This window comes from Arachis hypogaea, chromosome 19 (genome assembly GCF_003086295.3).
Source record: "Arachis hypogaea cultivar Tifrunner chromosome 19, arahy.Tifrunner.gnm2.J5K5, whole genome shotgun sequence".
In the NCBI taxonomy this organism is placed as follows: Eukaryota; Viridiplantae; Streptophyta; class Magnoliopsida; order Fabales; family Fabaceae; genus Arachis; species Arachis hypogaea.
In genome coordinates, this window is record NC_092054.1 from 8,195,919 (window position 1) to 8,221,023 (window position 25,105).

Sequence of the window (25,105 nt, forward strand, 5' to 3'; positions counted from 1 at the left end):
ACTGACAGAAACATTTGAAATTCTTCCGATACTTTTTAGTAGGTGGTGTGTGTGAATGTGCTATTAATGACTGTCAAGTTACATACTAGGGACAGTTGAATCCACGAATTGCAGGTTGTGATCTCTAAAAAGTCCAAAGTATATATAATCTTTCAGAAAAAAAAAAAGGAGAAGTCAAAAAAAAAAAAAAAAAACTGAAAAATAATTTACTCTATGGAATTTTTGGTGGCATATTAAATTTTGAGCTTTATTACTCATAGATAGTGTATGCTGGTATGTGACTGTGAGCTGTCTTTGTACAAACACAAGCTTGTAGGACTTGATAATAATTAGAAAGAAAAAAGAGAAAAAAAAAAAAAAACATTACAGATGTCTAATCCAACGGCCACAGATTCTTTACTCTAACTTCTGCATTCATTTCCTTATTAAATGCTCTTTTCAGTTATAGTTTCTGTCTTACAGAAAACGTACATTGGATAGTTATTGAGGTCTCCTTTTATTTTAAATAATGTTCTTAATTTTAGCTCAAAATATGCATAACAATATTTATAAGGTAGTGTTTTTGAAAATTATTTTTGGACCCAAATGCGGATAGCTACCACATAAAAAGTATATGAGCTTGTTGAGTAATTATTAAGATTAGTACAGAAACAACAATCCAAATTTTTTTATTTGCTGTCATCACAAAAAGTGATAAGAATATTGAGATATATAGAAACTTTTTTATTTGATTAAAAATATTCAGATTAAACTAATTAAACTACCAAAACATTATTTAAAATATTTTTACATGATGAGATAAACTTTAAAAGAAACAACCGAAAGTCTTGGGTAACCCTAAAATAATTAGGCACATCTCACAAAATAATCCAATTATAAATAGTTATTTAACTATATACACATCTAAAAAAATTAACCACTAATATAATGATATATTTTTGGTAAAATGTTTGAATATTTTATTGTGACAGATTTAAATATTTTTGTAACATAAGTGAACGTAAAATAATTTGTATAAAATATACACAAATTTATTTATTTTTTTTATCAAAGATAAGGAAACTTGAATCCGCAACCTCTAAATGAATATGAAAAAACGATGCCATTTGAAATATAAAAAATACTATATACTTATAAATTATTTAAATTTATACTTTTAAAAAATATGAGATTTATAATGCATCCTCTCAAATTTAATATATAATGATTATCTAAAGTCTAAATATTTATGAATGGATGACCCACAAGATTTGATGGAATATATATTCAGCTACTATATATTAAGGTTAGAAAACTAAACTCATCCTAAAATTAGTTAAAAAAAAATTCACACTTATAAATTATTCAAATATCATATTATTAAAAGATAGGGTAAAAAACTCAAATAAGTCAAAGGGAGTAAAATTTTACACAAATCTGCCAAACCAAAATCTGTTTTATGAATCCACCAATGTACATTTATATGTAGTTCGAACCAGCCTGATTCGAACTCCATTTCTACATAATTCGAACCAGCATGGTTCGAATTAGTGTATGCGTGTGTTTGTGTATAATTCAAACCAATGTAGAAATGGAGTTCGAATCAAGCTGGTTCGAACTACATATAAATGTGCATTGGTGGATTCATGAAACAGATTTTGGTTTGGCGGATTTGTGTAAAATTTTGCTTCCCTTGGTTTATTATTGTGATTTGCCCTAAAAGATATAAAATTTATAATAGACATTTAAATTCTTTATGGGACAAAAAAAAAAAATATTTGTTCTTAAAATTCATTTTGTCAACGTGATAATATTTTAGATATTATTTTAATAATTTATTGTTAAACACAGTTCATCTCTGTCTTTCATGCCTCGTTGTATTTGTGTCAGAGAAGGACTTTTAATCACTCTATTATTATTATCGATCTTTATCTTAATCTCATGGTATGGTTGGGGGTATTAATTTTATTTCATGTATTTATATACATGAGAGATGTATGATGATACACACAAAACAAGACCAACCAGAGGAAGCCACTTATAGGACTGTGTAAGAAGAAGCTTTCTTTCACTGAGACACTCAGATTCTCCAATGGCTTCAATTGGTGCAGTCAAAATCTTCTTCTTCTCCTACGCTTTCTGCCTCTTCAACTTTCTACCTCCTTCTCAAGGTTTTCTTTACATCATTCTCCATTTCTCCTCAATACTCTTCAATTTTCTCCTTAATTTCTATATCTTCAAGCCAGTTTATTATACACTTCTCTTCATATATATTCAACTGTTTTTAATGTCATTTTTTTTAGTTTGCAAATGGTAATTTCTGGGTTCTGTTCGTTGTCTCAAAATATCAAAATAAAAATCTTGTGTAATACACTATTTCCCTATAATTTTTTAACATAAATTAAATTTTCAACAGTTTTTTTTTTTGACAATACTAAAAAATGACAGTAACAAATAAAATATCAAATATTTTCCAATTCTGGCAGGAAAACAAGAGAAATTGAATGCATATAGGTACCCGTTTATAAGAAAAGCAAGCACATTCCCATCATCAACACCATCAATCTCAGCACCAACAAACAACAATGGGTATGACTACATAATAATCGGTGGTGGAACAGCAGGGTGTCCTTTAGCAACAACATTGTCACAGAAGTTCAGTGTTCTGTTGCTGGAAAGAGGGGGTGTTCCATTCACAAACCCAAATGTGTCATTCTTAGAAAACTTCCACATTACATTGGCAGACACGTCAGCAACCTCAGCTTCACAATACTTCAAGTCAGAGGATGGTGTTTTGAATGCAAGGGCAAGGGTTTTGGGTGGTGGAAGCTCTATCAATGCTGGATTCTACACTAGAGCTAGCTCAAGGTAACTCTCTGTGGCTTCAATTTTATATTATTGGGATTTTGTTAAGCAGAATTTAGGATTTAGAATTTAATTAGAGAGAAAATATATAAATATAGAGATAAATTTTCAAAATAAAAAAAAATTGAATTGGAAGGCAAAATGGTAAATATACAAAAAAAATTTAATTTTAATTAGATTTTGTGGTCAATCCAACACTACCAAAGGTTCTTTTGTATCATTCTCTATTCACAATTTTTTTTCATACTCTTGTTTTTTTTCTTATTTTCAATTTCGTTTTTTTTTTAATCTTGATTATGGATCATTGGACCTTGTTTGATTTCTATTTCTATTTTTTAAAATTTTCTGCTTCTTAAAGATATTGTATTATGACAGTGAGAGTAATAAAATTTTATTATTTTTTTATATTAATAACTTTCTTTTTCGTAAAGATTGAAGACAAAAAAAAAAAAAATTGTCAAAGGAAAATAGAAGAACGGTAGAGCTAAAATTTGGAATATCCCTTTCTTTAAATTTTCCTTTCCTAGAAAATATGTCCCATTGTTGTTGTTTCCCTCTTAGAATACACTATGGTGTGTCATGTATGATGTGGAAGTGTATCATAATTATGTATTTGTTTAATTTATTGTTAAAATTCTTTTTTTAATATTCTTAATTATTTTCTGCAAATCTTCGTATTAATAATTTTATGAATATTATTATACATTTAAGTAGTTTTACTAATGAAGTCCAATTAAGTTGGTCTAACATCAACAAAAATCAATTATAAATAATATTATACTAAATCTTATTATTTAACTTAGTTAAATTTAGTTCATAAAAAAATTTTGATGTGTAATATTACTCTATATTTATAAGTAATTTTTTTTATTTATTGGATTTTGCTTGTAAGTGCACTTCTCATGGATAACAACTAATTAATGGAATTACACGTGAAGGATTTTAATACTGCATAAAGATTCCAACAACTTCTTAAATGTCTATTTTCCCTTCCACAAATGGAAAGTTACTTTTCAAGGGGGAAAAATTTTCAACTGTTGTTAACTTGTTATGTGCTTGTTGGACTTTATATTTTGGTTAAAATCAATTTTAGACTATTTTATCCAGCAAGATATTCATTTTAACCTTTAAATAAGCCTACAATATTTTTCTCCTCTTCTCCTTTCTCTTGAATTATTCTATTTAATTTAAACTTAATAATAAAATATGGAGGTAGTACTATTGACATTCTATGTCTCTTTATTATGACATTATTTAAAAATTTACTATAGTGGAAATTGAAAGAGATTTTAATGCAATTTTTTTTTTCAAAAATACTCATGTTCAAATATGTATCCATAAAAATCAAAATCTGTTACTAAGAGAACTCTATTAGTTCACTGGTATATATAATTATGGTAGAGAAATTAGGGTACAAAATTATCATGTACCAACTTTAAAAAAATGTAAACAAAATAATGTAGCTAGCTATATATAGGCCTAGGCTAGAACATGTTTGAAGAAAATTGGTCTTAACTAAAAAAGCAGTTACATCATTGGATTGAAATTGTTTAAGGCTATTAAGATTGAAATATTGTTCATAGTGACCCTCTCATATTTATAACATTTATGGCTACTACATCTTCTTTTCATGGAATTTCCTCTTCCTCAGTTCTTAATTATCAATTAAATGCTCCTTGTGGTCCTTTATTTTTCTTTATATTTTTGGTGGGAACTCTTTGAGTCTTTGTGGTCCTTTGAAACGCAACCCTATTTTATGTGATGGAAGTGATTATTAGGTGGGGTTATTGTCAGATATATATGGAAAGAGAACAATACTTTCATTTTACAAGGAATCTTCTTTTTTTTGGTAAAAGTAATTAAGGTGCTCAATCCTTAGGTAAATGATTAACTTAATTAGAAAGAATATATAAAAGTGACAAAAAGTTAAAAGCACACAAAAAAGGGTGATAACATAAGTTAGAAGAAAATTTCAAAAAGTAATAAGTAGTGCTAACTTGTTATATATCATCTTATTGTTTGAAATATTTATTTACATCATAATTGCTTTTTGTTCATCCTTCTAATTTTTTTCACAAGTGAAAGAAACTATATCCCACGAGCTATTTAATTTTGTAATATAGTACACACACGCACATGAAAAACATACAAAGGTAAACTTAATCTTCATTTAATGAGAAAAAAAAAAGTTTATGTTCTTGTGAACTTACCAAACTTTTAAATGATCAGAAGAAGAAACTACATTCTTGCTAGTCTTTAAAATGCTACACATGATGATTTTAATTTTTTGAGTACATGATACCCAAATAAAATGCTACACATGATGGTGATGGAGTAATAACAATTACATCACTTTATTTGGTTTTATAGTGGTTGGTAAGACTAAAGAGTAATAATTATTGACACATGCCATTTCCAATTGATGTAGGCCATTCATTTGTGTATCATGTCTCTAGTCTTTTCCGAAGCTAATAATAACCAAGTTTTCTCATATCTATTTTGCGATCTTTGACTGAAATAAATGGCTTAGACGATATACATGAGATTAATAATGTAAGATGTAAAAACTAAGGCTGTTAGTTAACTGTAAAGGGATCAATGGAAGATTATTTTTTACCGCTTCTCTTAGTTTGAAATTTTAGTGCATTATAATGAGTGTTTTTTAAGGCCATGAGGTAACTAAAATTTTGCCAACGTTAAATGACTAAATCATAATTTATATATGGTTAGTGTGTAATCTATTTCTCATATCATCGCAAACAATCTTTTTAATTTTAATATAAACAATTAAAAATTACTACTCAATACTAATTATGTACAGTGGTTAGATTCTGTTTTATTTTATTTTATTGTTTTATATAGTATTTTCCAAATGTCTTTGTTTCTTTTAGATATAGTCTCGTTCAAAATCTGTTAAGATTTGGGAAAAAATACTAAGTTTTGGATATCTTTATCCTTGACCTTATGTCATAAACTCATAATATATGGAATCCTTTTTCTATTTACTTGTAAAGATGAACTTAATGTGAATTTATGTGTGTTTTCTTTATTTTGGCCTGGGGGTTTTGTTTTTTTAGGGGGGTAGTAAAGTAAAAACAATAGATAATACAAATTTACTTATATTAGTTAAGTTAATCCATGTGGGTGACATATTTTGACAGGTTGATAAAAGAAATAAAGTAAAATAGAAGGATTTGGATCTTTTAAATTTTGAAATTTACTTTAAAGGATAAAGTATGATTTATCACCATTTATTTTATAGGTAAGATCAAGAGAAAATATGAGAGAGAAAATATTCAATAATGCGAGATCTTACTTTATTCTCTAAAGTGAAAATTTAAAATTTAGAGGATCCAAATTTAAAACAAAATAGCATTTCTTAAAGTTAAGGCTTTAGTTAAAGACAGTGGATAGGCACAATGCTATAATTGCTTAATTTTAATACTTTTTCTATTATCAATCATCTTCAATTTCTAGAGCTTTAAACAATTTTTGAAAGTTTAAATTTTGTCTAGTATGTGTAACAATTTATTGGTTAATAGAATCTTAAATAGAACTCAAATTAATAATAAATTAATTTTTAATTTATTGGATATTATGAAAAGCAATATATATATATATTTTATTATATTTTTATCTTTACTGTAAAATTTTTTTGGATTCGTGACCGTGACAACAAAATCATGCACCAGTTAGTATTTTTTTAAATATATTTTTTACTTGGTCTATGTTGCAGTGTTGCACTAATTAATTCTAGAGGATTACAGTAGTACCTTCTGTAATTTCAAGGGCTCAGTATCCTTATGGTGTGTGGTTAAGAGCTTGTCACGTGTTTTTATTAATAATAATAATAATTTATTGAAAGCTAATATTATACGGTCAATATCATATTATAATTAACATTTAATATAAAAAAATTATTCAAAACTCTTAAAAATAAAAATATCTAAAACTCAAATAAAAAAATATATGAAATTAAAATTTAATAAAAATTATTAAATTTATTTAGCAACTCATATAATATTAATTTCCTAGCATATTACTCAAAAATTATTTTAAAATTAAAAGTATCTGAAATATGAAAACGAATCTTTAAATTATTAGTGATGAGACAGAAGGAAATGGTAGTTAAACACACACATGTTTATTAACATCTATGTATTAAGACATATTTTTATCATCCTTAAGCTATATGTTTAATAGATGGAATTAATATTACATAAATATAAAGACAGAGAATGAAAAGATATGTTTAAAAATAGAGAGATAACTATAAAATAGTAGTACATTTTAGAATATAAATATCTTATATTGTTTTATCTTTTAAAGTAAAAATAGATCAACAAACACAATTTTTTGTCTTTTAATTTAATTATGTATTTATGCCATATCTCAATAACTAAATACAATTTCAAATAGTATGATTCCAACTTTTAATACCAATTAAACTCACATTTATATGTCAATGAGTTATAGTTCAAATGATATAGTCTCTCTATACTCACAAGTTGCGAATTCGAATCTCCCTATCTTTGATAAAAAAAAAAAACTCGCTTTTATATACTTATTAAATCATATTATATTAAAAATAGAAGTAGTAATATATAAAACGGTAATGCTAGAAAATAATAAAAAAAATTCAGAATTTATCTTATTTAATATTCATTAATATTTTTTATTAATTTTTTTTTAGTTACCAAATATTTCGGTATATGAAATTACTTATACATGAAACAATACCCGTTCATCATCTCTATTGTAATATATATGGTTGCCCTTAATGAACATTTATTATTTATTAGCATGCAATAATATTAGTGTTAATGATGCAGGTTTATAGAGAAAGTTGGGTGGGATCCAAAGCTAGTGAATGAATCATATCCATGGATTGAGAAGCAAATAGTTCACAGGCCAACGTTTTCATCATATCAAAGAGCAGTGAGGGACAGCCTCTTAGATTCAGGGGTGTCACCATTCAATGGATTCACATATGATCATATATATGGAACTAAGCTTGGTGGAACCATTTTTGATAGATTTGGACGCCGTCACACTGCTGCTGAATTGCTTGCTTCTGCCAACCCTCAAAAACTTACTGTTTTGATATATGCAACTGTCCAAAAAATTGTTTTTGATACAAAAGGTAGGTTCATATGACTCATCATCATAATTTTCTCTAAATAATTCTACTTAAATATATTAGATTTTTTATTTTCATAAACACAAACTGATCTTAGAAATTATTTTTTAAATATTTTCAAAATTTTTTTAATTTTTTTAAATTATAAATATAAATGCATAATCTTTTTTATTTATTAAACACAAAATGTATCTTCACAACAATAAAACAAAGACATAGAGACATAAAATTATATTTAACATGAAAAATAATTTTAAAATATATTATATTCTGAGAGACTGAGACCCTAAATTTTTTTATTATTTTTATTAATTTTTTATAATTATATTTTTTATTTTTTCTAGATTTTTCCAAAAAATTAAAATAAATAAAGTAAATTAAACTCTTTATAATTTATTTTATATTTAATTTATTACCAAATAAAATACTAAACGCTAATTTTTATTTTTGTTGTGGTATCATGTTTTTAGTATTTTATTTTATTCTACTTTTGAAAGTAAATACAATCAAAGTGAAGTGCACATTTCTAAGAAAAATTTTAGAGAAACCAAGTCTAAATTATTTAAAATTGTGTTTGTAGTTTTATTTAATTTACAATTAAATTTTTATATTTTTTTAGTCGGTAAGTGTTGTAATCAAGTTTCTATGTTGTATAGAGAGTTTTATATAGCTAGGTCCCTATAATTTAATTTCATTACATGACTAATAATAATGTTAATAATGTATGATAATATAATAATGCTAATAAAACGTTTGCAGGAAAAAGACCAAAAGCAGTAGGTGTAATATTCGAAGATGAAAATGGGAAACGGCATGAAGCAATAATTGGAAATGATAAAGAAAGCGAAGTGATAGTATCAAGTGGTGCAATTGGTACACCTCAATTGCTAATGCTAAGTGGAATTGGACCAAAACCAGAGCTAGAGAAATTGAACATCTCAGTTGTACATGACAACCCTTTTGTTGGTAAAGGAATGGTTGATAATCCAATGAACACAATCTTTGTTCCTTCAAACAGGGAAGTTCATCAGTCACTCATTGAAACTGTTGGTATTACCAAGTTGGGTGTTTATATTGAGGCTAGCAGTGGGTTTAGTCAGTCCCCAAATAGCATTCATTGGCACCATGGCATTGTCTCACCTGAGGTATATGCATTATTATGTTATATTTCACTTAATATAAATCATAAATTTACACATAATGTGAATATATGAATATTGTGGATCACATTCGAACCCTTAGAAGTTAATTAGGCCATGTAACTTCCTGCCATTAACAACATAATTGTGTCCAAAAAGCACAAGCCACTACCTCCATTATTCTTTTTTTTTTTAAGCTGTTTTATATATTTTTATACATTTATAGGTCATTGTATCTCAATACATGATTCATCAAGTTGGATTTAATATATTTAAATTATTTTGCTTTAGAATAATAGTTAAGTTGTGTTATCACGGATTCAAGTTATTGAACTAGCCACTGATATAATTATTAGATTAGTTTACATATATTACATTTTTTAAGTGTGTTTTTTTTCGGACTCTGCGTTAACGCGAAATGCTTGTGCACCGAACTATCTTTTTTATATTTTAATTTTCTTGTTTTAGAAATAAAAAAATATTTTGAAATTTGTGTTGTATTTTAACCTATCTTATTTTTTATAATGTGACAGAATCTCTCTTAATATTAGTTTGAACTTATTTTTACATGATTATTTTTTAGAGTTCAAATTTCTCTATTATAAACACATTGTTATGTCTATTTATTCATATATCTTGGGTCTATATTTTCTCCTCTCCTATCTAAGTTCCATGATCTCAAGAACACCATGCATTAACATTCATTTTTTTTTTCTTTTTTTGTGCCAATTTTTGCATGAACAACCAGATTGGACAACTCTCTACAATCCCTCCAAAGCAAAGATCACAAGAAGCAGTTCAAGCCTTTATCAAGAACAAGAAAGACATACCAGTTGAAGCATTCAGAGGAGGTTTCATATTATCAAAGGTTGCAAATCCTTGGTCAGTAGGTGACCTCAAATTGGTCAACACAAATGTCAATGACAACCCTTCTGTCACCTTCAACTACTTCAGCCACCCCTACGATCTCCATCGCTGCGTCGAAGGGATCAAGCTTGCTACAAAGGTAGTTCAGTCTCAACACTTCACAAACTACACTCTGTGTAACAGAGAAACTACAGAGAAACTTCTTAACCTCAGTGTTAAGGCCAGTGTTAACCTTGTACCAAGACATGCCAATGATACTAAGTCTTTGGAGCAGTTTTGCAAAGATACTGTGATCACAATTTGGCACTACCATGGTGGTTGCCATGTTGGGAAGGTTGTTAGTTCTGATCATAAGGTTCTTGGTGTTGATAAGCTGAGAGTGGTTGATGGATCAACATTTGATGAGTCTCCAGGAACAAATCCTCAAGCTACTGTTATGATGATGGGCAGGTATGTACATAGAGATCATAATACAGAGATATTGAGACTAAGAAAATTTGTCTCCTATTTTGTATGATCAAAATATAGAAAACAACTTTTGTATCTCTGTATTTCTGTCTTGAGACTTTAAATGTGATCATAATAAACATTATGTTGCATTTAAAGATAATGCTAATGATATACTTAGTTAAACTTGGTGCATCATGCATCTAGATGATCCAATGATATAGATCTTAATGTAACTTTTATCAACAATTTTTATTATATCTATATCAGTGGTTTATTTTGGTGAATCATGTACAACCAACTTTAACTTGGTGCATCTAAGACATTTCATGAATCTAAATAGGGAAGTTATGATGCTAATATTTACATGTTGGTATCTACTTGTGTGTGACAGGTACATGGGATTGAAGATTTTGAGAGATAGGTTGGGGAAATTGGCTTGAATATGAGGAGGAAAAGTAAAGTGTGCAGTGTGAAGATGAGAGCAGCTATCTTGCAGATTAGGGAGGGAAAAAAAAGAGTGTTAGTTATAGGATTGGAAGCTAAGCTAAAGTAGTTTATTTGTGTAATGTTTTGTAAAACAGTGGAACTGTTAATCAAGAAGGTCATGGCTTCATGACTTTTTGTGGATGAAAAGGTTATCCTAAATGGAAATTTGCTGAAAATCCATAAATTCTTAAAACAGCTCTTTCTGAAAATGTGGCTGCTTTACAATCACTCATCCTTCATTTTTTTTACAAAATTTACAAACATCATAAATTAAAATGAGTGACTATAAATATTCTCAAAGCACACATTAAATGTGCTAAAAGAACATGCAAGTCTTTCTGGCAAAAATTGCCATTTTTTTTTCAACAAAGTAATAAATACATGTCCACTCTCATCAGAATCTGTACTCAGAATAATGTAGTCAAGATTGAAACAGTTTTAATGGGATCCAGGCCTTAGTTTAGTTGAAAATCCATGCTCACTGGTGCTTCCTCTGGACATGCTTCTCAACTTTTGCCAGAACTTTATTTTCCTTCCACTAGTCAAAGGCCCTGAAGAAGAATGCCTCCTGAAAGACTCAAATTCTTGGCCTGAAGTACTGAGCAAATCTGTTGCTGATAATGCTACCTTTTCCTCGCCGGATTGGTAGCCATACACCGGGGTATGATACCCAGAAAAGTCTTCCCCCTCGTCCGAAACACCGGACAATTTCACTTCCATGTCAGTTAGGAGACTTCCTTCTTGAAAACTCCTTGATCTGACATCACTTGTTTCCTCAAATTCATTGCATACTAGCTTCAAGGCTTGAACTACTTCTCCCATGAATGGTCTTTGAGACACTTCTGGCTGCACACACATGGATGCAATCGCTGCGACTTTTAACATTGTGTCAGCAGGAATGCTAGGCTTTACAACAGGATCTATGATCATCTCTAAGCCCTCCTTACTTGTTAGAAGCGGACGAGCCCAAGTAACAAGGTTTTCTTGGCCTGGTGGTTGTGAAAAATCCACAGGCTTTCTTCCTGTTAGGAGCTCAAGTAGTACTACTCCATAGCTGTATACATCACTCTTTACAAGAAGGTGGCCTGTCATTGCATATTCAGGAGCCAAGTATCTGCAAAATCAACATGTAAATGGGATAAGTTTTCATCTTGAGGAATGGAAAGAAATGTTGAAGTACCTCTTAAGAGTTAAAAATCAAGATTTAGTATTACCCAAATGTTCCCATAACATGGGTGGAGATATGCTTGTTTCCCTCCTCTAATGCCGTTCTAGCCAATCCAAAATCCGAAACTTTTGGTGTAAAGTCATCTTCTAACAAGATGTTGCTGGACTTGAAATCCCTGTGTATGACACATGGATTTGAATCCTCATGAAGATAAGCCAATCCCCTAGCTGCACCAAGCGCAATCTTCATTCTCGAATTCCAATCTAGTGGACTAGTTTCCTTGTCAGCACCTGAGAAGATAGAAAGCATCCAAAAAGCCATTATCAGAACAGAAACACTTATCTTGAATCTTGGATGATGATGATTTAGGAGGATATATCATTATTCAGATTAAAAAGTTGAAGAGTGATGCTTGTTTACCATGCAGGTGAGATTCCACACTCCCATTAGGGACTAGTTCATAGACTAGGCACCGGGTCTTTCTCTCTATGCAGATACCTAACAATGTAACTAAATTTCTATGGTGCAGCCGGCTAAGCATCTCAACTTCTGCCAAGAACTCGCGACCACCACGCTGATCGTCTCTTTTAAGGATCTTCACTGCTACATCCCTCCCATCATTTAGAATTCCCTTGTATACAAGACCAAAGCCACCTTCTCCTAATATTCTTGAAGAATCAAAGTTATTTGTTGCTTTCTCTAACTCATTCAATGAAAATATCTTAGCAGCTCCTGTGTATGTTATTGACCCTGAATTGAAGGACATTGATCCTGAACTTTGCATTTTCCCATGAGCTAATTCTGTAGGAGTACCTGTTTAAGTGTAAATCTAGTTATTTATGTTCACAATGAACAACCAAAGTTGAAGAATTTCATGATACTAAGATTAACTTATAGAAATCAATATTTTTCTTGATCCTGTATCTGAATTGGACTAACCAGATAGTTTTGAAGAGGGTGAAATCAAAACATCTGGACCTTGTTCCGGTTTGATGACACAGGATCTGTACTTCAACAAACAAAGCCAAGCAAGTCCAATGAATATAACAAAAGCAGTAACTGATGACAATACAATTACAACAATCATTCTTCCATTATTACTCTCTCCTTTTGTCTTCCTTGAGACATCTACTCCTAAAGGTTTCATTATTGTTCCATTGTTATCACCACTGATATATGGCCCATTGTCTATACCATTGGACGCGGAAGGTGGCGATGGTGGAAGACCTGCATCAGTGACAGAACCAGAAAATTTTGGAAATGAAGGCAAACATAATACATATAATATACTAATAAACTTGTAAGAATTGTATAACCTGGGTATTGGACATAGAGAACTTCATAAGCACCAAAGAGTGAAGCATGCCTAAGAACCTTCTTGTGCCAGAGTTTCTGATATATGGAGAAAGCAGTGGTGTCATTGAATTTTACTCCTGTTGGTACCAAGTTTATGAGAACATTGGTTTTCTCTAGTTGTAGATTAGCAGCATCAGCTCCTACAATGCGAACTTGGCTGCGATTCAGCGAAAGACCGGCTGCAACTTCCTCAGCAAGCTTTGAAACCAAAGGGAAAAACTTGGATATTGCAATGCCGATTTGGAGTTTTACTTGAAGAGGCAATACACAACCACAAGGCGAACCGGGTGGCGTGTATGTCAAGGGATCAGAGCAAGTCATGGACAAACAATCTACAAGTAGCTAGGACGATCAATATTCAACATCACATAGATTTCTTGAGATGATTAATAAAGAAGTAACAAAAAAAAAGCTTATGAAGTTTCGGGTTAAGTTCAGATTACCCTTATTAGGAGGTGGAGGTGGCAGAACAAAAGAATATGCAGCTGGTGGCTGTGCCTTAGTCTTCTTCAATGATGAACTCAGAGGTGCAATTCTAGGTGAATGAGAGGGCACTGATGAACAATGGATATAACCAACAGTTAGATTCTAATAAAAAAAACCAAAGTACATGAAATGGATAAAGATCCTCGAAAGTAAGGAAGTTGATCTACTTGTAACTTCTATGAGTCCCCCTATCGAGTTACTTTACCAATTTCCTCACTTTAGATGAGCTTGATCTACATAAAATATATTACTAGCTCGCTTTTAAATAAAGATCTCTTTGACTAAATTGGTAATTGAAAAATTCATGGATTTGGCCACAATGGATCTATATAATTAAGTTTCCAATATACCAATTTGGTCAAAACAACATATGTTTTGGAAAAAAATATTTTATACCGTTAAGGTGGCTTGACATAATCGCTGGTGATGGTGCCAGTGAAGGTGCAGGTGCGCGAAAATCCTTGTTCTTTGGTGAAGAGAATGGAGGCTGCAACTTGGAGACTGAAGGACCTATACTTTTAATAGAATTTCACACAAGAAATAAGATTAAATTTTACACTTTAATGTTCAAATATGTAATGATTGAGTAGTACTTTTATGTAAAGCTTTTCAGCCAGAGAATCAAACCTTGATAGCTGTAAGCAGGAGGATGGATTGGATAGGCCGGCGCAGGGGTCAGGTTGCCGGACCTTTTTCTCGAATAGTGATGCTTATAATGTGATATTGGAGAATCCATAGAACTATGTGTCCATTTCCTTCCATGAGTTCTTTGAATTGGCTTAGAAGGTGGCATTGCAATACTTTCAGGAATACTGGAAGATGATTTTGAAGGAGCATGTGCAGTGCTTTTGGAAACTCCAGAAGTTGATTTCAATGGTGGGATTGCAATACTAAACTGAGTACTTGCTCTTGAATGGTGTGGATTGGTGGCTACAAATGGAAACATAAATCCTAATTTAGCATAATTTTGGCATCAACTTTCCTAGAGAGGAACATATCAACTATAAACTAAGTTAACCAAAAATTACTGATTTTATAAACAGTTCTGAGAGGTTTGTTCATCAGAATTTCTACTTTTGGCCCGCGAAAGCAGAGAGAAAATAAATTGTGGATATGACAGGGGATCATGTCTAGAAAGATCCACCAAAATTAACAAAGCAAGATATAACATCTGTAATGATTATTGTAACTACAATTAATAATAATGTAAACCTTATGTATAAACCTCAAATACAAGTTTGTGACTAAATTCTCATTTGTTAAATTTTCATTAACAAAATCCTAAGTAGGAATATAATTCTGAACAATATAACATTTTCATTGTAGAACACCTCAAATTATTGCTCATACCTTCATATTCATGAAGCTGTTGAGTGCTGAGCACTAAATGTAGCTTAATCAGCAGCAGAATCAGCTTCAACCCCATTTCCTTCCAAGTGAAATTGTAGATCAATCATGAATTCTCTTACCCTTCACCACCAATCCAAGAACAACAACAAAAATTGGAACAGAATTTGGTGGAACTAGAAGCAAAAATTGTATTACAGCCATAAGAGAATTAAAAAAAAAAAGTGAGTTTATTATTTCATCCTTTTTTACTTTTCTTTTGCTCAAAACTAAGGCTACAATAAGACTTGGAGACATGAGAGTTGTGAAAGAAGAGGTTTCATTGTTGTGTCTGAGACAAAAATCGAAGATCAGATGAAACCAAAAAGCACAGAAATACACAGGCTCCACTGTTGAAGCAGGAAAAAAACACAGTGAACACTTTCATAAGAAGAGAGTTGGTGGGGTTGGACTTATGGCTTGAATGTTTGTTTGTGCTTATTTGCATCTTGATTGAGAGAGAGAAAGAAGTTAGAAGCAAGTGCATAGGCCTAAAAGTAAGAGAGTGATTGAATTAAAAAATTGATAGTGCTTGACTTTCTTTTCAGTTTTATCCAGGCAATGATTTCACACACACAAGGCATTGTTGGTGGGATATTGGGATTAGATATCTTAATTAATCCACTATTAGTTTGAAAAGTTGAAAGTTAGTTAGTTTTCAACTTTGCATTCAATTAAATTAATATTTCTTAGACCTTTGTTCTTTTCTTTTCTTTTCTTCTCTTTTTCTTTTTTCTTTTATCCCTATATTCTTTAAGCAATAATTGTACATTTTAATGTTTGTATGGGTGGTGCTTTATATCTAAGAGGAATGGTTAATAATTAGTAATGGAAAAGTCTAGGGGCCAGCAACTTTGTTAAATTTTGGCCAGCATGTAACCAGCAAAGAAAAGTGAGCCATTGGATGAAATCTCATATCAATCTCACACCATTAAAACCATCATTGATGGCTATTTGATGACTACAAATCACAAAAGTTGCTGGCCCTAACATTCCTCATTAGTAATTACACATCAAGTTAAATTTGATGCACTAAGAACGTTTTGATGGTGTTGTTAACTATGAAGATTAGTTATATATCACAAGTCATACGCTTAAAAATAAATAAATTACAGTATTACACTACATGATTTGACATGTTTTTATTTTAGACACACACACATATATTGTATAAGTAGGTCCCAAAAAATTAATTTTATATTTATAAATCTTTTGATTAAATGAAAAAGGTTTAATTACTCTAGGTTCTCAATTATACTTTCACTGTTTAATTTTCAATTGATTTTATATAGTTTATAAGGTTTTAATCAAATTTTACGGTGCAATTTTTTTTTCTTTCAATGAATCCTTATTTTTATCGCCCGTCACAATAAAAAGTTAAATTAGAGAATTGAAGTTTTTATGACCATTTATATCCAACAACTTTCATATCTCATACAATAACATCAAGTACAACATTCCAAAATTTCATCGTTAAGGAAAAAAAATTAAATTAAATTCAAAAGTAAATATACATTATATATTTTACTGTGCAAGAGGGAAAAAAATTATGTATAGTTCTGTACTAATATTTTAGCAATGTAGTATAGTTGCCTAGTTGGGGCAGTAAATTTATGAAATATTCAATCTTTATTATGGCGCTTTGTCATGATTGACAAAATTGGAAACTTCGTAAAAAAATTATATAGATGACTAAATTTTTTCAATTATAATAATCTAAATGAAAATTGAGAAGGTTTTGCTTATAAAAAAAGAATAATATAATTGAAAACTGAGTAAAATTATAATAATATAATAGCTACGTAATAATTAAACCAAAGAAAAAAAATAATACCAGAGATTTATTTCTTTACTATTATATTATTTTAAATTACAAGATGACGAACTATACTGTTACAGCCTAAAATGAGCTATGATTGGCGCTCAGAAAAAAGAGTTTCCTAGCAAGCCTAACAAATTCGAATATAAGATAAATAAAAAGGTTACAAATAATTTTTGATAAATTTACACTTTCTAGAATAATGAATAATTACATAATTGAACAAAAATAAAATAAATAAATATAGATGGATCCTGCCTGTGGCATATGGAGCAGATGACGTCTAAGAACCCAACAAAGAATAGATACCCATTGCAGATCATTACTCTTGAATAGAAATGCTCACATAATCAAATATTTATTCTTGAAAAATATTTTTAGAAAACGGAGTGAGTTTTGCAACTCAGTGACTAGACAATACATCTATAATTCACATGAGACCATCTAAACATTATTATGAAAATAATTTTAGTTAGAAAATAATAATTTATATGAATAAGTGAATCAATAAGGGAGTTCTCATACAGAAATCAAATCAAATAGTCCACACTTGGGTAGCTCCACCTCTAAGGGTAGACCTTTCCTCTAGTGTGTCCGTACGGAATAACAGATCCAATGTGTGGCCTACACGTTAGGCTAGCAACGCCCCTGCTAGTTGAAGTCTGAGCCAGATACATCTAGGTTAACGTTATAACCGCCGTTAACTACAGTTTTCTAATGCGAGCCTCCCAAACCAATTCAAAACATATAATTTCAAATACAACCAATCTTTGATCTTTCAAATATATAAAGTATCAAATCAAATAATACTTTCTTATCAAAAATCCTTTTCAGTCATATGAAATGTCAAATATACTTTACAAATTCATAGTATATGAGTGAGTATTCACAATACTTTAATGTTTCAAAAACACATATTCAATAAAATCGAATATTCTAAAATAATACAAAACTTCATCAAACATGTATATAGTCTCATGTGCAGATTAAAAATTCGAATTTCACAAAAATAATATTTAGTTCTAATAAATCCATTATTAAAATCAAATTCAAATCCTTCGTTAATAACTTGTAAGTATAGTCATAAATTCAAGCAGCATATATCAAAATAATTATAGATGTAAAGCCAAATAATTATAAATGTAATGCCTACTCACAACTTAGTCTCAAGGGACTGAAGATACCAAACCCGGAGTACCAAACTAAAGGGTACGAAAGAGCGCAAAATTTGGATGGAGGCAGCAGCAGCTCCAATAGGCAAGCAAAACAGCGAATAGAGGCACAACAGAACAGAAGTGACGAACGGCTAAAGGCAGAGCAACGACGACAACATCAACAACTGTGGTAAAACAGTAGTAGAAATGGAAACAAAACAGAACAACCACTAACCAGGCTAGAACAGTGGAAAAGAACTGACATAGGTGTGAAATGCTTCCTACGACGTTTTCAAAGGGCAAGGATAATGGCGGAACCAGTGGAGGAAGAATGGAGGATAGAGCACGGCCGAATAGGACAATAGCTTTGCGACGACTTCTCCTCCGGCGGCGACACAACAGCTCAGCGATGAGCTCTTTTAGTGACGACGGCAACCACCGCAACAGCCCCAACAGCTAGGGGTGTTCAAAACCGATCCGAACCAAACTAAACCGACCAACCGAACCAAAAAAATCGAAAACCGAATAAACCGAAAACCGAAAAAATTGAAAAAAACATGTTTTGCTGTTTTTTTTGCGGTTCGGTTCGGTTTTCGATTCTGACCATGAAAATCCCAACCGAACCGAACCGAGCCGGTGAGTTGAAAACCCTAAAAAAACCAACCCCATCCCCCCAGACCCCCACCCCTAAACGAATGAAGCTGCTGCGCGATTGTGAGAGCATCCCAGCCGTCCCTGACCCTAACCCCCAAATCCCCAATCCCTAACCTGCGCTCTCTAGTCTCTACTCTCTACTCTCTACTACTCAGTCGCTCTCGCTCTCTCTTCTCCAAATCCCCAATCCCTAACCTGCGCACCCAAATCTCCCCAATCTCTTCGCGGAGACGCCACCCACTGACCCAGAAGGCAGCACAGCACTGACCCAGAAGAGAGAGCACAGCACGACGCCGTCGCCCACTGACTCAACAGGGCAGCACACCACCACGCCGTCGCCATTGAGACGCCACCACCCAGCGCCAGCAGTGTTTCTGGGTTCTCCCACTCAGCGCCACGATCATCAGTTCAACCCACTCCCAGCACCTCCGAGTCTCCCAGTCAGCCTTCCTCCCAAGTCAATATGGAGCCCGAGCCACCGATTCAGGTAATTTGAACCATTTGCTGTTTACTGGTGCATTGTTGATTTGTTGCTACTTGCTGTTTACTGGTGGGTGCATTGTTGATTTGATGAATTATTTTATTGTTGGTTTTGTTGCTGGCTTGCTGCCTTGCTGGTTGCTGTTTATTGTTGGTAATTTGCTTGTTGCTGTTTATTGCTGGATGCTGCCTTGCTGATTTGATGAATTATTTTATTGTTGTTCAGTTTATTGTTAGTAATTTGGTATTACTGGTTATTGAATTATTGTTCAGTGTATTGAGATCAGTGTATTGTTCAGTTTATTGTTGATTTTAATTTGGTATTGCTGGATTGCTGGTTATAGATTTATTTTTCAGTTTATTGCTTGATGCTATTGATTTATTGTTGAATGTTGATAACTTGGTAATTGAAATTGGTGCACCACATGAAACTTTTTAGAATTAGTTTGGTTGTAATTCTGATTGTCTCTGGCCTTTTTTTTAGCTTCTTGATTTACTGAGTCTGGTTAATTATCTAACTTGAATTTGTGATTTGGTGTTCTAATTTATGTTGTTTTAATTTTATTGTTGTTCTAATTTTGACCTGTTTCTAATAATTTATTCTGATGGTAATCAGTGGCTAAGAGAAGGGGGGTTGAATCTTAGCCCCCTTTTCTGCTTGATAAAACTTGCTGGCCTTTGAAACAATTTCTGAAAACTTTTTGTCTTTTTATCTCGTAACTAGCCACGAGACTTTTTCTTTTGTCTCGTCCCCAGCCACGACAATTTTCTTTTTGTCTCGTCAGTCATCACGAGATATTTTTAGTTTTATCTCCTGGGCAGCGGAAACAGAAATGGAGTAGAAGAAAGAGAGAATTACACCAAGATATATCCTAGTTCAGCTGCTAAGTGTAAGGTAGCCTATATCCAGTCTCCATCACAACAATGATGGAATTTTACTATAATCATCCTTGATTACAAAAACCAATTCTCCCTAGGAACAACCCTTCCTATCCGGGACAAGTCCAGAATCTAAACCCAAACTGAACTTGACTTGGTCACTGCCAAGCTTTCAACTGTAAAGTGCTAACCCAACTTACAAGGGGATTCCCACAGAATCATGAAACACAACACAGATGTACAAAGGACCTCTAAGGACATCTATGGCTTTTTCTTTTAATTTTGCACTCTCTGCCCTTTTCCGCTCTATGGCTTTTTCATACAAATCTCACTGTTTGCCTTTTTCCATGAGACTCAAGACATGACAAAATTAAACAGAAAATTACAAAATGAAAAACATTGAAGGAGAAGAAATATGTTAGCTTGGGGAGCTATAGAAACTCTGTGCTTTACACTCTCACTTCTTGAATCAAACCCTGACTATTCACCCTTACTTATAGGGAGAAGCCTTCAAGGTTGAAACCTAACAAACCAAGCCAATCTTCTTCTTCTTCAACTTGAACCGGTTCGGCCAGGGAGAGAGAAGAGATAACTCATGCAAAACCCAACATGCAATTACCTCTAGTCCTTCCTTGGTCACCATTCTTCATCAATCCGAGCCCTTCATCCTTGTCTTGCTCTCCAAGATGAACTTCTGGCCCTTGATGCTTCATGATGATGATAGCTTCATCTGCTCCAATCTCTGCCTCTTCCATCACGTAGCCACTCTAGCTATCTTCTGTAGTGGCTGAGCAGAATCAGAGACAAGCCATCCTCTCCAAGGATCTTCTTCACTGATCGAAATCTTCACTTCTATTTTTGGTATGGAGGAGCCAAGATCTCTTCACAAAATCTTACCACAAGTGAAAGAGGATCTTAGCCACAGCATACTTTTAGTTTGCTTTTTCTTGCCATCCTTGTGATGGTCTTGTTGCTTGTACCATCTTCTTTTTGGTGGCTAGGTGTAGCTTCCATGGTTGCTGGGTAATGACCAAAATAGAAGAAGGAAAAAAGAGAGAGAGAGAAGATAAAGTTTGAAAGAAAAGCAATTAAATGAAATAGAACAAATTAATTAAAGTAAGTTGCTTTTACTTCCCTGAGTTGCATGTAGCAATAAAGCCATCAATCAAATCAATGACAACTTCTCTCTCATAGTTCCCATACGAGTATTAACTTCACTTTAATGAAATTTGAATTCCACCACATGATTAAAACTTGAGGTCCATTGGAGGCAAATAATATTTGCTTTCCCTCAATAGGTTTCGGACCAAGCATGCAAAATTATTTGGGCTTGTATCAATGATAATTAAAACTGGCCCAACTAACAATTTGCTTAAGCCAAATTACTTAATCATTTTAACCAAGGCTGAGTATTTACAATCATATTGGGCTTATAATGATCATGATTGAATTTTGGCCCAATGTTAAATCTGCATAGCAAAAATTAATTTAATCACTATATATGAATTAATATCTTTGTAATTAATTAAATTAATAATGTTTAGTTATCACATATGTTAATTTAGAGTTTTCCAAACTCATAAATCTCTCCCTTGATGACAAACATTATTAAAATTGAAATGAAAAGAATTAAAGATTGAAGTATAGAATATTCCCTTTGAATATTTTACCAAGGGAAGCTTCATACCTGTAACAATTTTTATCAAGCCTAAGGTAACAATGTTATTCAACATATTAATATGCAATGTTGAATGGCTTGATTTATGAGCAGAAATGAATGATAATCAAAACTCATTTGTTATCAATAATTTGATTTTCTGCTCAATCTTACAAAACAAACAACTTGATGTTTCCTGAATATTTTCTAATCAAATCAAGGCAGATTGATCATAGCAAAAGAAAATTTTCTAATCATTCATGATCATCTCAAACCATAATAAACTTCATGTTTCTCAACTTAAAGAAACTGCCAAAAATAAATCCAAAATAGCAATCATTATATCAAGGTAAAACAAATGCATCACAATTATAATAAACCAAGCATTTTACCAAGATAAATATCAAGCAACAATAGCAATCACATGATAAAACAAATGGATTATCAACATGCATTATCAAGCATCAACTGTATCATTTCAACAAGGGTGATCATGAATTCTCAAAAGAATTTCATCCCCTGTTTTCCAGTTTTCAGTTCCCCTGTTTTTCAGTTTCAATTTTCAAAACCAATTCCTCCCCCTTTTGGCATCAAGGGGGCACCTGCAAAAAGAGTTTGACATAGCAAGCAAAATATCCAAAATATTTCTCAAAAGTATCCACAGAGTATCACAGAGTTATAGTACTAACAGTATCCAACCCAACAAAACAGAGTATCTAATTGAGCCTAAACATGCCAATATCAAATACTAAAAGAAACAGATTAATCATCAAATAAATGAAGATCAGATTCCTGAGCTCCTTCCTCAGTAGCATCTCCCAGATCCTCCTCAAGACTCTCCAGCATCAAACTGATTTTATCCTTACATCTTATCCAAGCCTTCTCATTTTCATAGGCTAACTTGCGTCCTGCTTTATGGAATTGTATCATGAGCTCGGACATATTTGAAAATTTTGTGAGAATTTCTTTGGTGGATTCGGTCGCCTTGGAAGATTCGGGCCGACTCTCATAGTCACTCTCCGAAGCCACAGATTTCTTACCCTTGGTTCCTTTAACAGCTCTACCTCCTTTGATCATGGACACTTTGTTCTCTACAGCCTCATTCAGAAGATCAACTTTAAAATATTCAAAGATGCTGGTTAAGAACATACCATAGGGCAGATTTGCCTTTTTGGTGCTCTTTACCGATTCCCACATGTGTCAGATCATAAGATAGCCAAAAGATATAGGAGTAGATGTAACAAGTGAAAAAATGATGAGAGAGTCAGAGAGTGTTACTCTATTATGGGAGCCGCTTTGAGGAGTCAGGATGTGGGTGATAATTCTGTGAAGCAGAGAGTTGGTTGGTCCGAGGGCTTTGTGGGTAGGAGTAGTGCCATCCAAGCCAGAGAGATTCTCACAAATGTGTTGAAGAACAACTTTATAGGTGACTCTGACTTGTGAGTCCCACTTTTCGGCCATGTATGCTCTCGGCCCTTCCTCTTTGTAGCCCAAGGCTGTCCCAATGGTTGCAGTGTCAAGAGTGATGTGAACTCGCTTCAAATATGAATGGATGGTGCCATCAATCAGTCTCATGTTGGCATAGAATTCACGAACTAAGCCAGGGTAAACCGGTTTTTGAATGTGAAGCAATGGAGTCCATTGAAGCAGTTCAAAAAGAGAAGATACATTTATCCCTTTGTTGGTGAGAGAGTCAAGGTTGACAAGATAGGTTGCACAGAGATGACGCTTTTCCAGAACCTCTTTGTGAAATTCATATGAAGCGCAGGAGTTGAATCTCGCAGGATCATAGTGAGAGTGTGTTTTGCTGAATTTGTTCTTGAAATCCAAGGATTCCAGGTTTGATGGTTCCTTGGTGTTGTGCAGAGCGAATCCTTTTGATTTTTGAGCACTCTTCCCACGCGTGGCTTTCTTCGGTGGAGATGGTGGTGGAGACGGAATGGGAGATGTGTGAGATTCTTCCTCTTCCTCCACAGGAACTCTCTCTTTCTTCTTCCTTGAAGAGGTTTTCGTGGCTATGACCTTCCTTCTCATGGTGTCAGTTTGTTTTGAGGGAGGTGAGGGAGAAGATGATGATGTAGAGTGAATATGGATATGGGTATGAGATTGTGGTGTAGATGGTTTTTGAGAGAAGAGAATCCGTTCGCTTTTCCTAGGGGCAGTTTTCTTTTTCATGGTAGTGAAAATGGAGAAGTGGAAGATGAGGGGGTTGAATAGAAACCGAATGGAGTGAGGGAGGAAGAAGGTTAGGGAAGCATTAAATGTGGAGTGGAGAGAGAATAAGAGGGAATTAAATGACCATTAAGTGGCGGTTAATACCTAAAGAGTTTCTCTTTTATTTGAAATAAATTGAAAGGTGGTTTCCTAGAATCAAGGGATTAGGTGAAGGGAAGGATTTGATTTGACAATAACCACTTCCAATAAGATTTGATGGGACATCAAAAAGAGATTATGATTTACATAGAGAGAAATTAACAAAACGGTTAGAGTGGGGTCAAGGAAATTCGATGGGGCCCATGAGAATTAATTTTTGGTGCTATCTCCCCCTTGATCACAGTCCTTCCAACACACTCTTATTTTTATCTCATCCATTCCTACGAGACAAAACTAAGCAGAATCAAAATTTCATCATGCCCAAACTTTTTCTCAAAGTGTAAAATCTGTCTTCACAGAGGGGTTTTGTAAAAATATCAGCAAGTTGATCTTCAGATTTTACAAATTGAATATCAATAGTACCCTTTTGCACATGCTCTCTAATGAAATGATATTTTATCTCAATGTGCTTGGTTCTTGAGTGCAAAACAGGATTTTTTGAGATGTTAATAGCACTCATATTGTCACAAAATAAGGGTATACTATTGATCTTTAATTTGTAATCTTCCAACTGCGTTTTTAACCAAATTAATTGTGAACAACATGCAGATGCGGAAATATATTTGGCTTCAGCTATGGATAGAGCCACTGTGGCTTACTTTTTGCTTGACCACATGTTGAGTGAGCTTCTAAGGAAGCAACACATGCCGGATGTACTCCGTCTATCCACCCTATCTCCCGCATAATCTGCATCACAAAACCCTACTGTACAAAAGTCATCAGATTTAGGATACCACAAGCCATAGTCACTAGTTCCCTTAATGTAT

General features: G+C 32.6%; 2 protein-coding genes across 3 annotated transcripts; one reads left to right on the forward strand and one right to left on the reverse strand.

Moving 5' to 3' along the window:
- Window positions 1–1,713: 1,713 nt before the first annotated feature.
- Window positions 1,714–11,119, forward strand: LOC112777131 (protein HOTHEAD). The gene is made up of 6 exons (XM_025821423.3): window positions 1,714–2,150; window positions 2,466–2,847; window positions 7,677–7,987; window positions 8,744–9,129; window positions 9,872–10,440; window positions 10,832–11,119. The coding sequence occupies exons 1-6, from the start codon at window positions 2,072–2,074 to the stop codon at window positions 10,878–10,880; spliced, it is 1,776 nt and encodes a 591-aa protein (XP_025677208.1). The 5' UTR covers window positions 1,714–2,071; the 3' UTR covers window positions 10,881–11,119.
- LOC112777130 (receptor-like serine/threonine-protein kinase ALE2) lies at window positions 11,111–15,899 on the reverse strand. Of its 2 annotated transcripts, none has more exons than XM_025821421.3 (9): window positions 15,287–15,899; window positions 14,564–14,866; window positions 14,333–14,446; window positions 13,894–14,004; window positions 13,411–13,782; window positions 13,034–13,321; window positions 12,515–12,907; window positions 12,141–12,384; window positions 11,111–12,040 (listed from the first exon to the last, which is right to left on the reverse strand). In XM_025821421.3, exons 1-9 carry the CDS (start codon window positions 15,360–15,362, stop codon window positions 11,365–11,367), a joined length of 2,577 nt encoding a protein of 858 aa, XP_025677206.1. In that variant the 5' UTR covers window positions 15,363–15,899; the 3' UTR covers window positions 11,111–11,364. The 2 variants fall into 2 exon arrangements, with proteins under 2 accessions (XP_025677206.1, XP_025677207.1); XM_025821422.3 differs by having other exon boundaries at window positions 14,333–14,451; window positions 15,287–15,833.
- Window positions 15,900–25,105: the final 9,206 nt, after the last annotated feature.

What these genes read in the sequence shown, in the direction of transcription:
- LOC112777131 (XM_025821423.3), top strand. Translation starts at nt 2,072, where the DNA reads ATGGCTTCAATTGGTGCAGTCAAAATCTTCTTCTTCTCCTACGCTTTC. An exon ending in AATTGTTTTTGATACAAAAG is followed by an intron (nt 7,988 to 8,743) that starts GTAGGTTCATAT and finishes AAACGTTTGCAG; the next exon opens with GAAAAAGACCAAAAGCAGTA. An exon ending in ATGGCATTGTCTCACCTGAG is followed by an intron (nt 9,130 to 9,871) that starts GTATATGCATTA and finishes ATGAACAACCAG; the next exon opens with ATTGGACAACTCTCTACAAT.
- LOC112777130 (XM_025821421.3), bottom strand. Translation starts at nt 15,362, where the DNA reads ATGGGGTTGAAGCTGATTCTGCTGCTGATTAAGCTACATTTAGTGCTC. An exon ending in TATGTCAAGCCACCTTAACG is followed by an intron (nt 14,005 to 14,332) that starts GTATAAAATATT and finishes ATTGTTCATCAG; the next exon opens with TGCCCTCTCATTCACCTAGA. An exon ending in CATGTTATGGGAACATTTGG is followed by an intron (nt 12,041 to 12,140) that starts GTAATACTAAAT and finishes TTGATTTTGCAG; the next exon opens with ATACTTGGCTCCTGAATATG.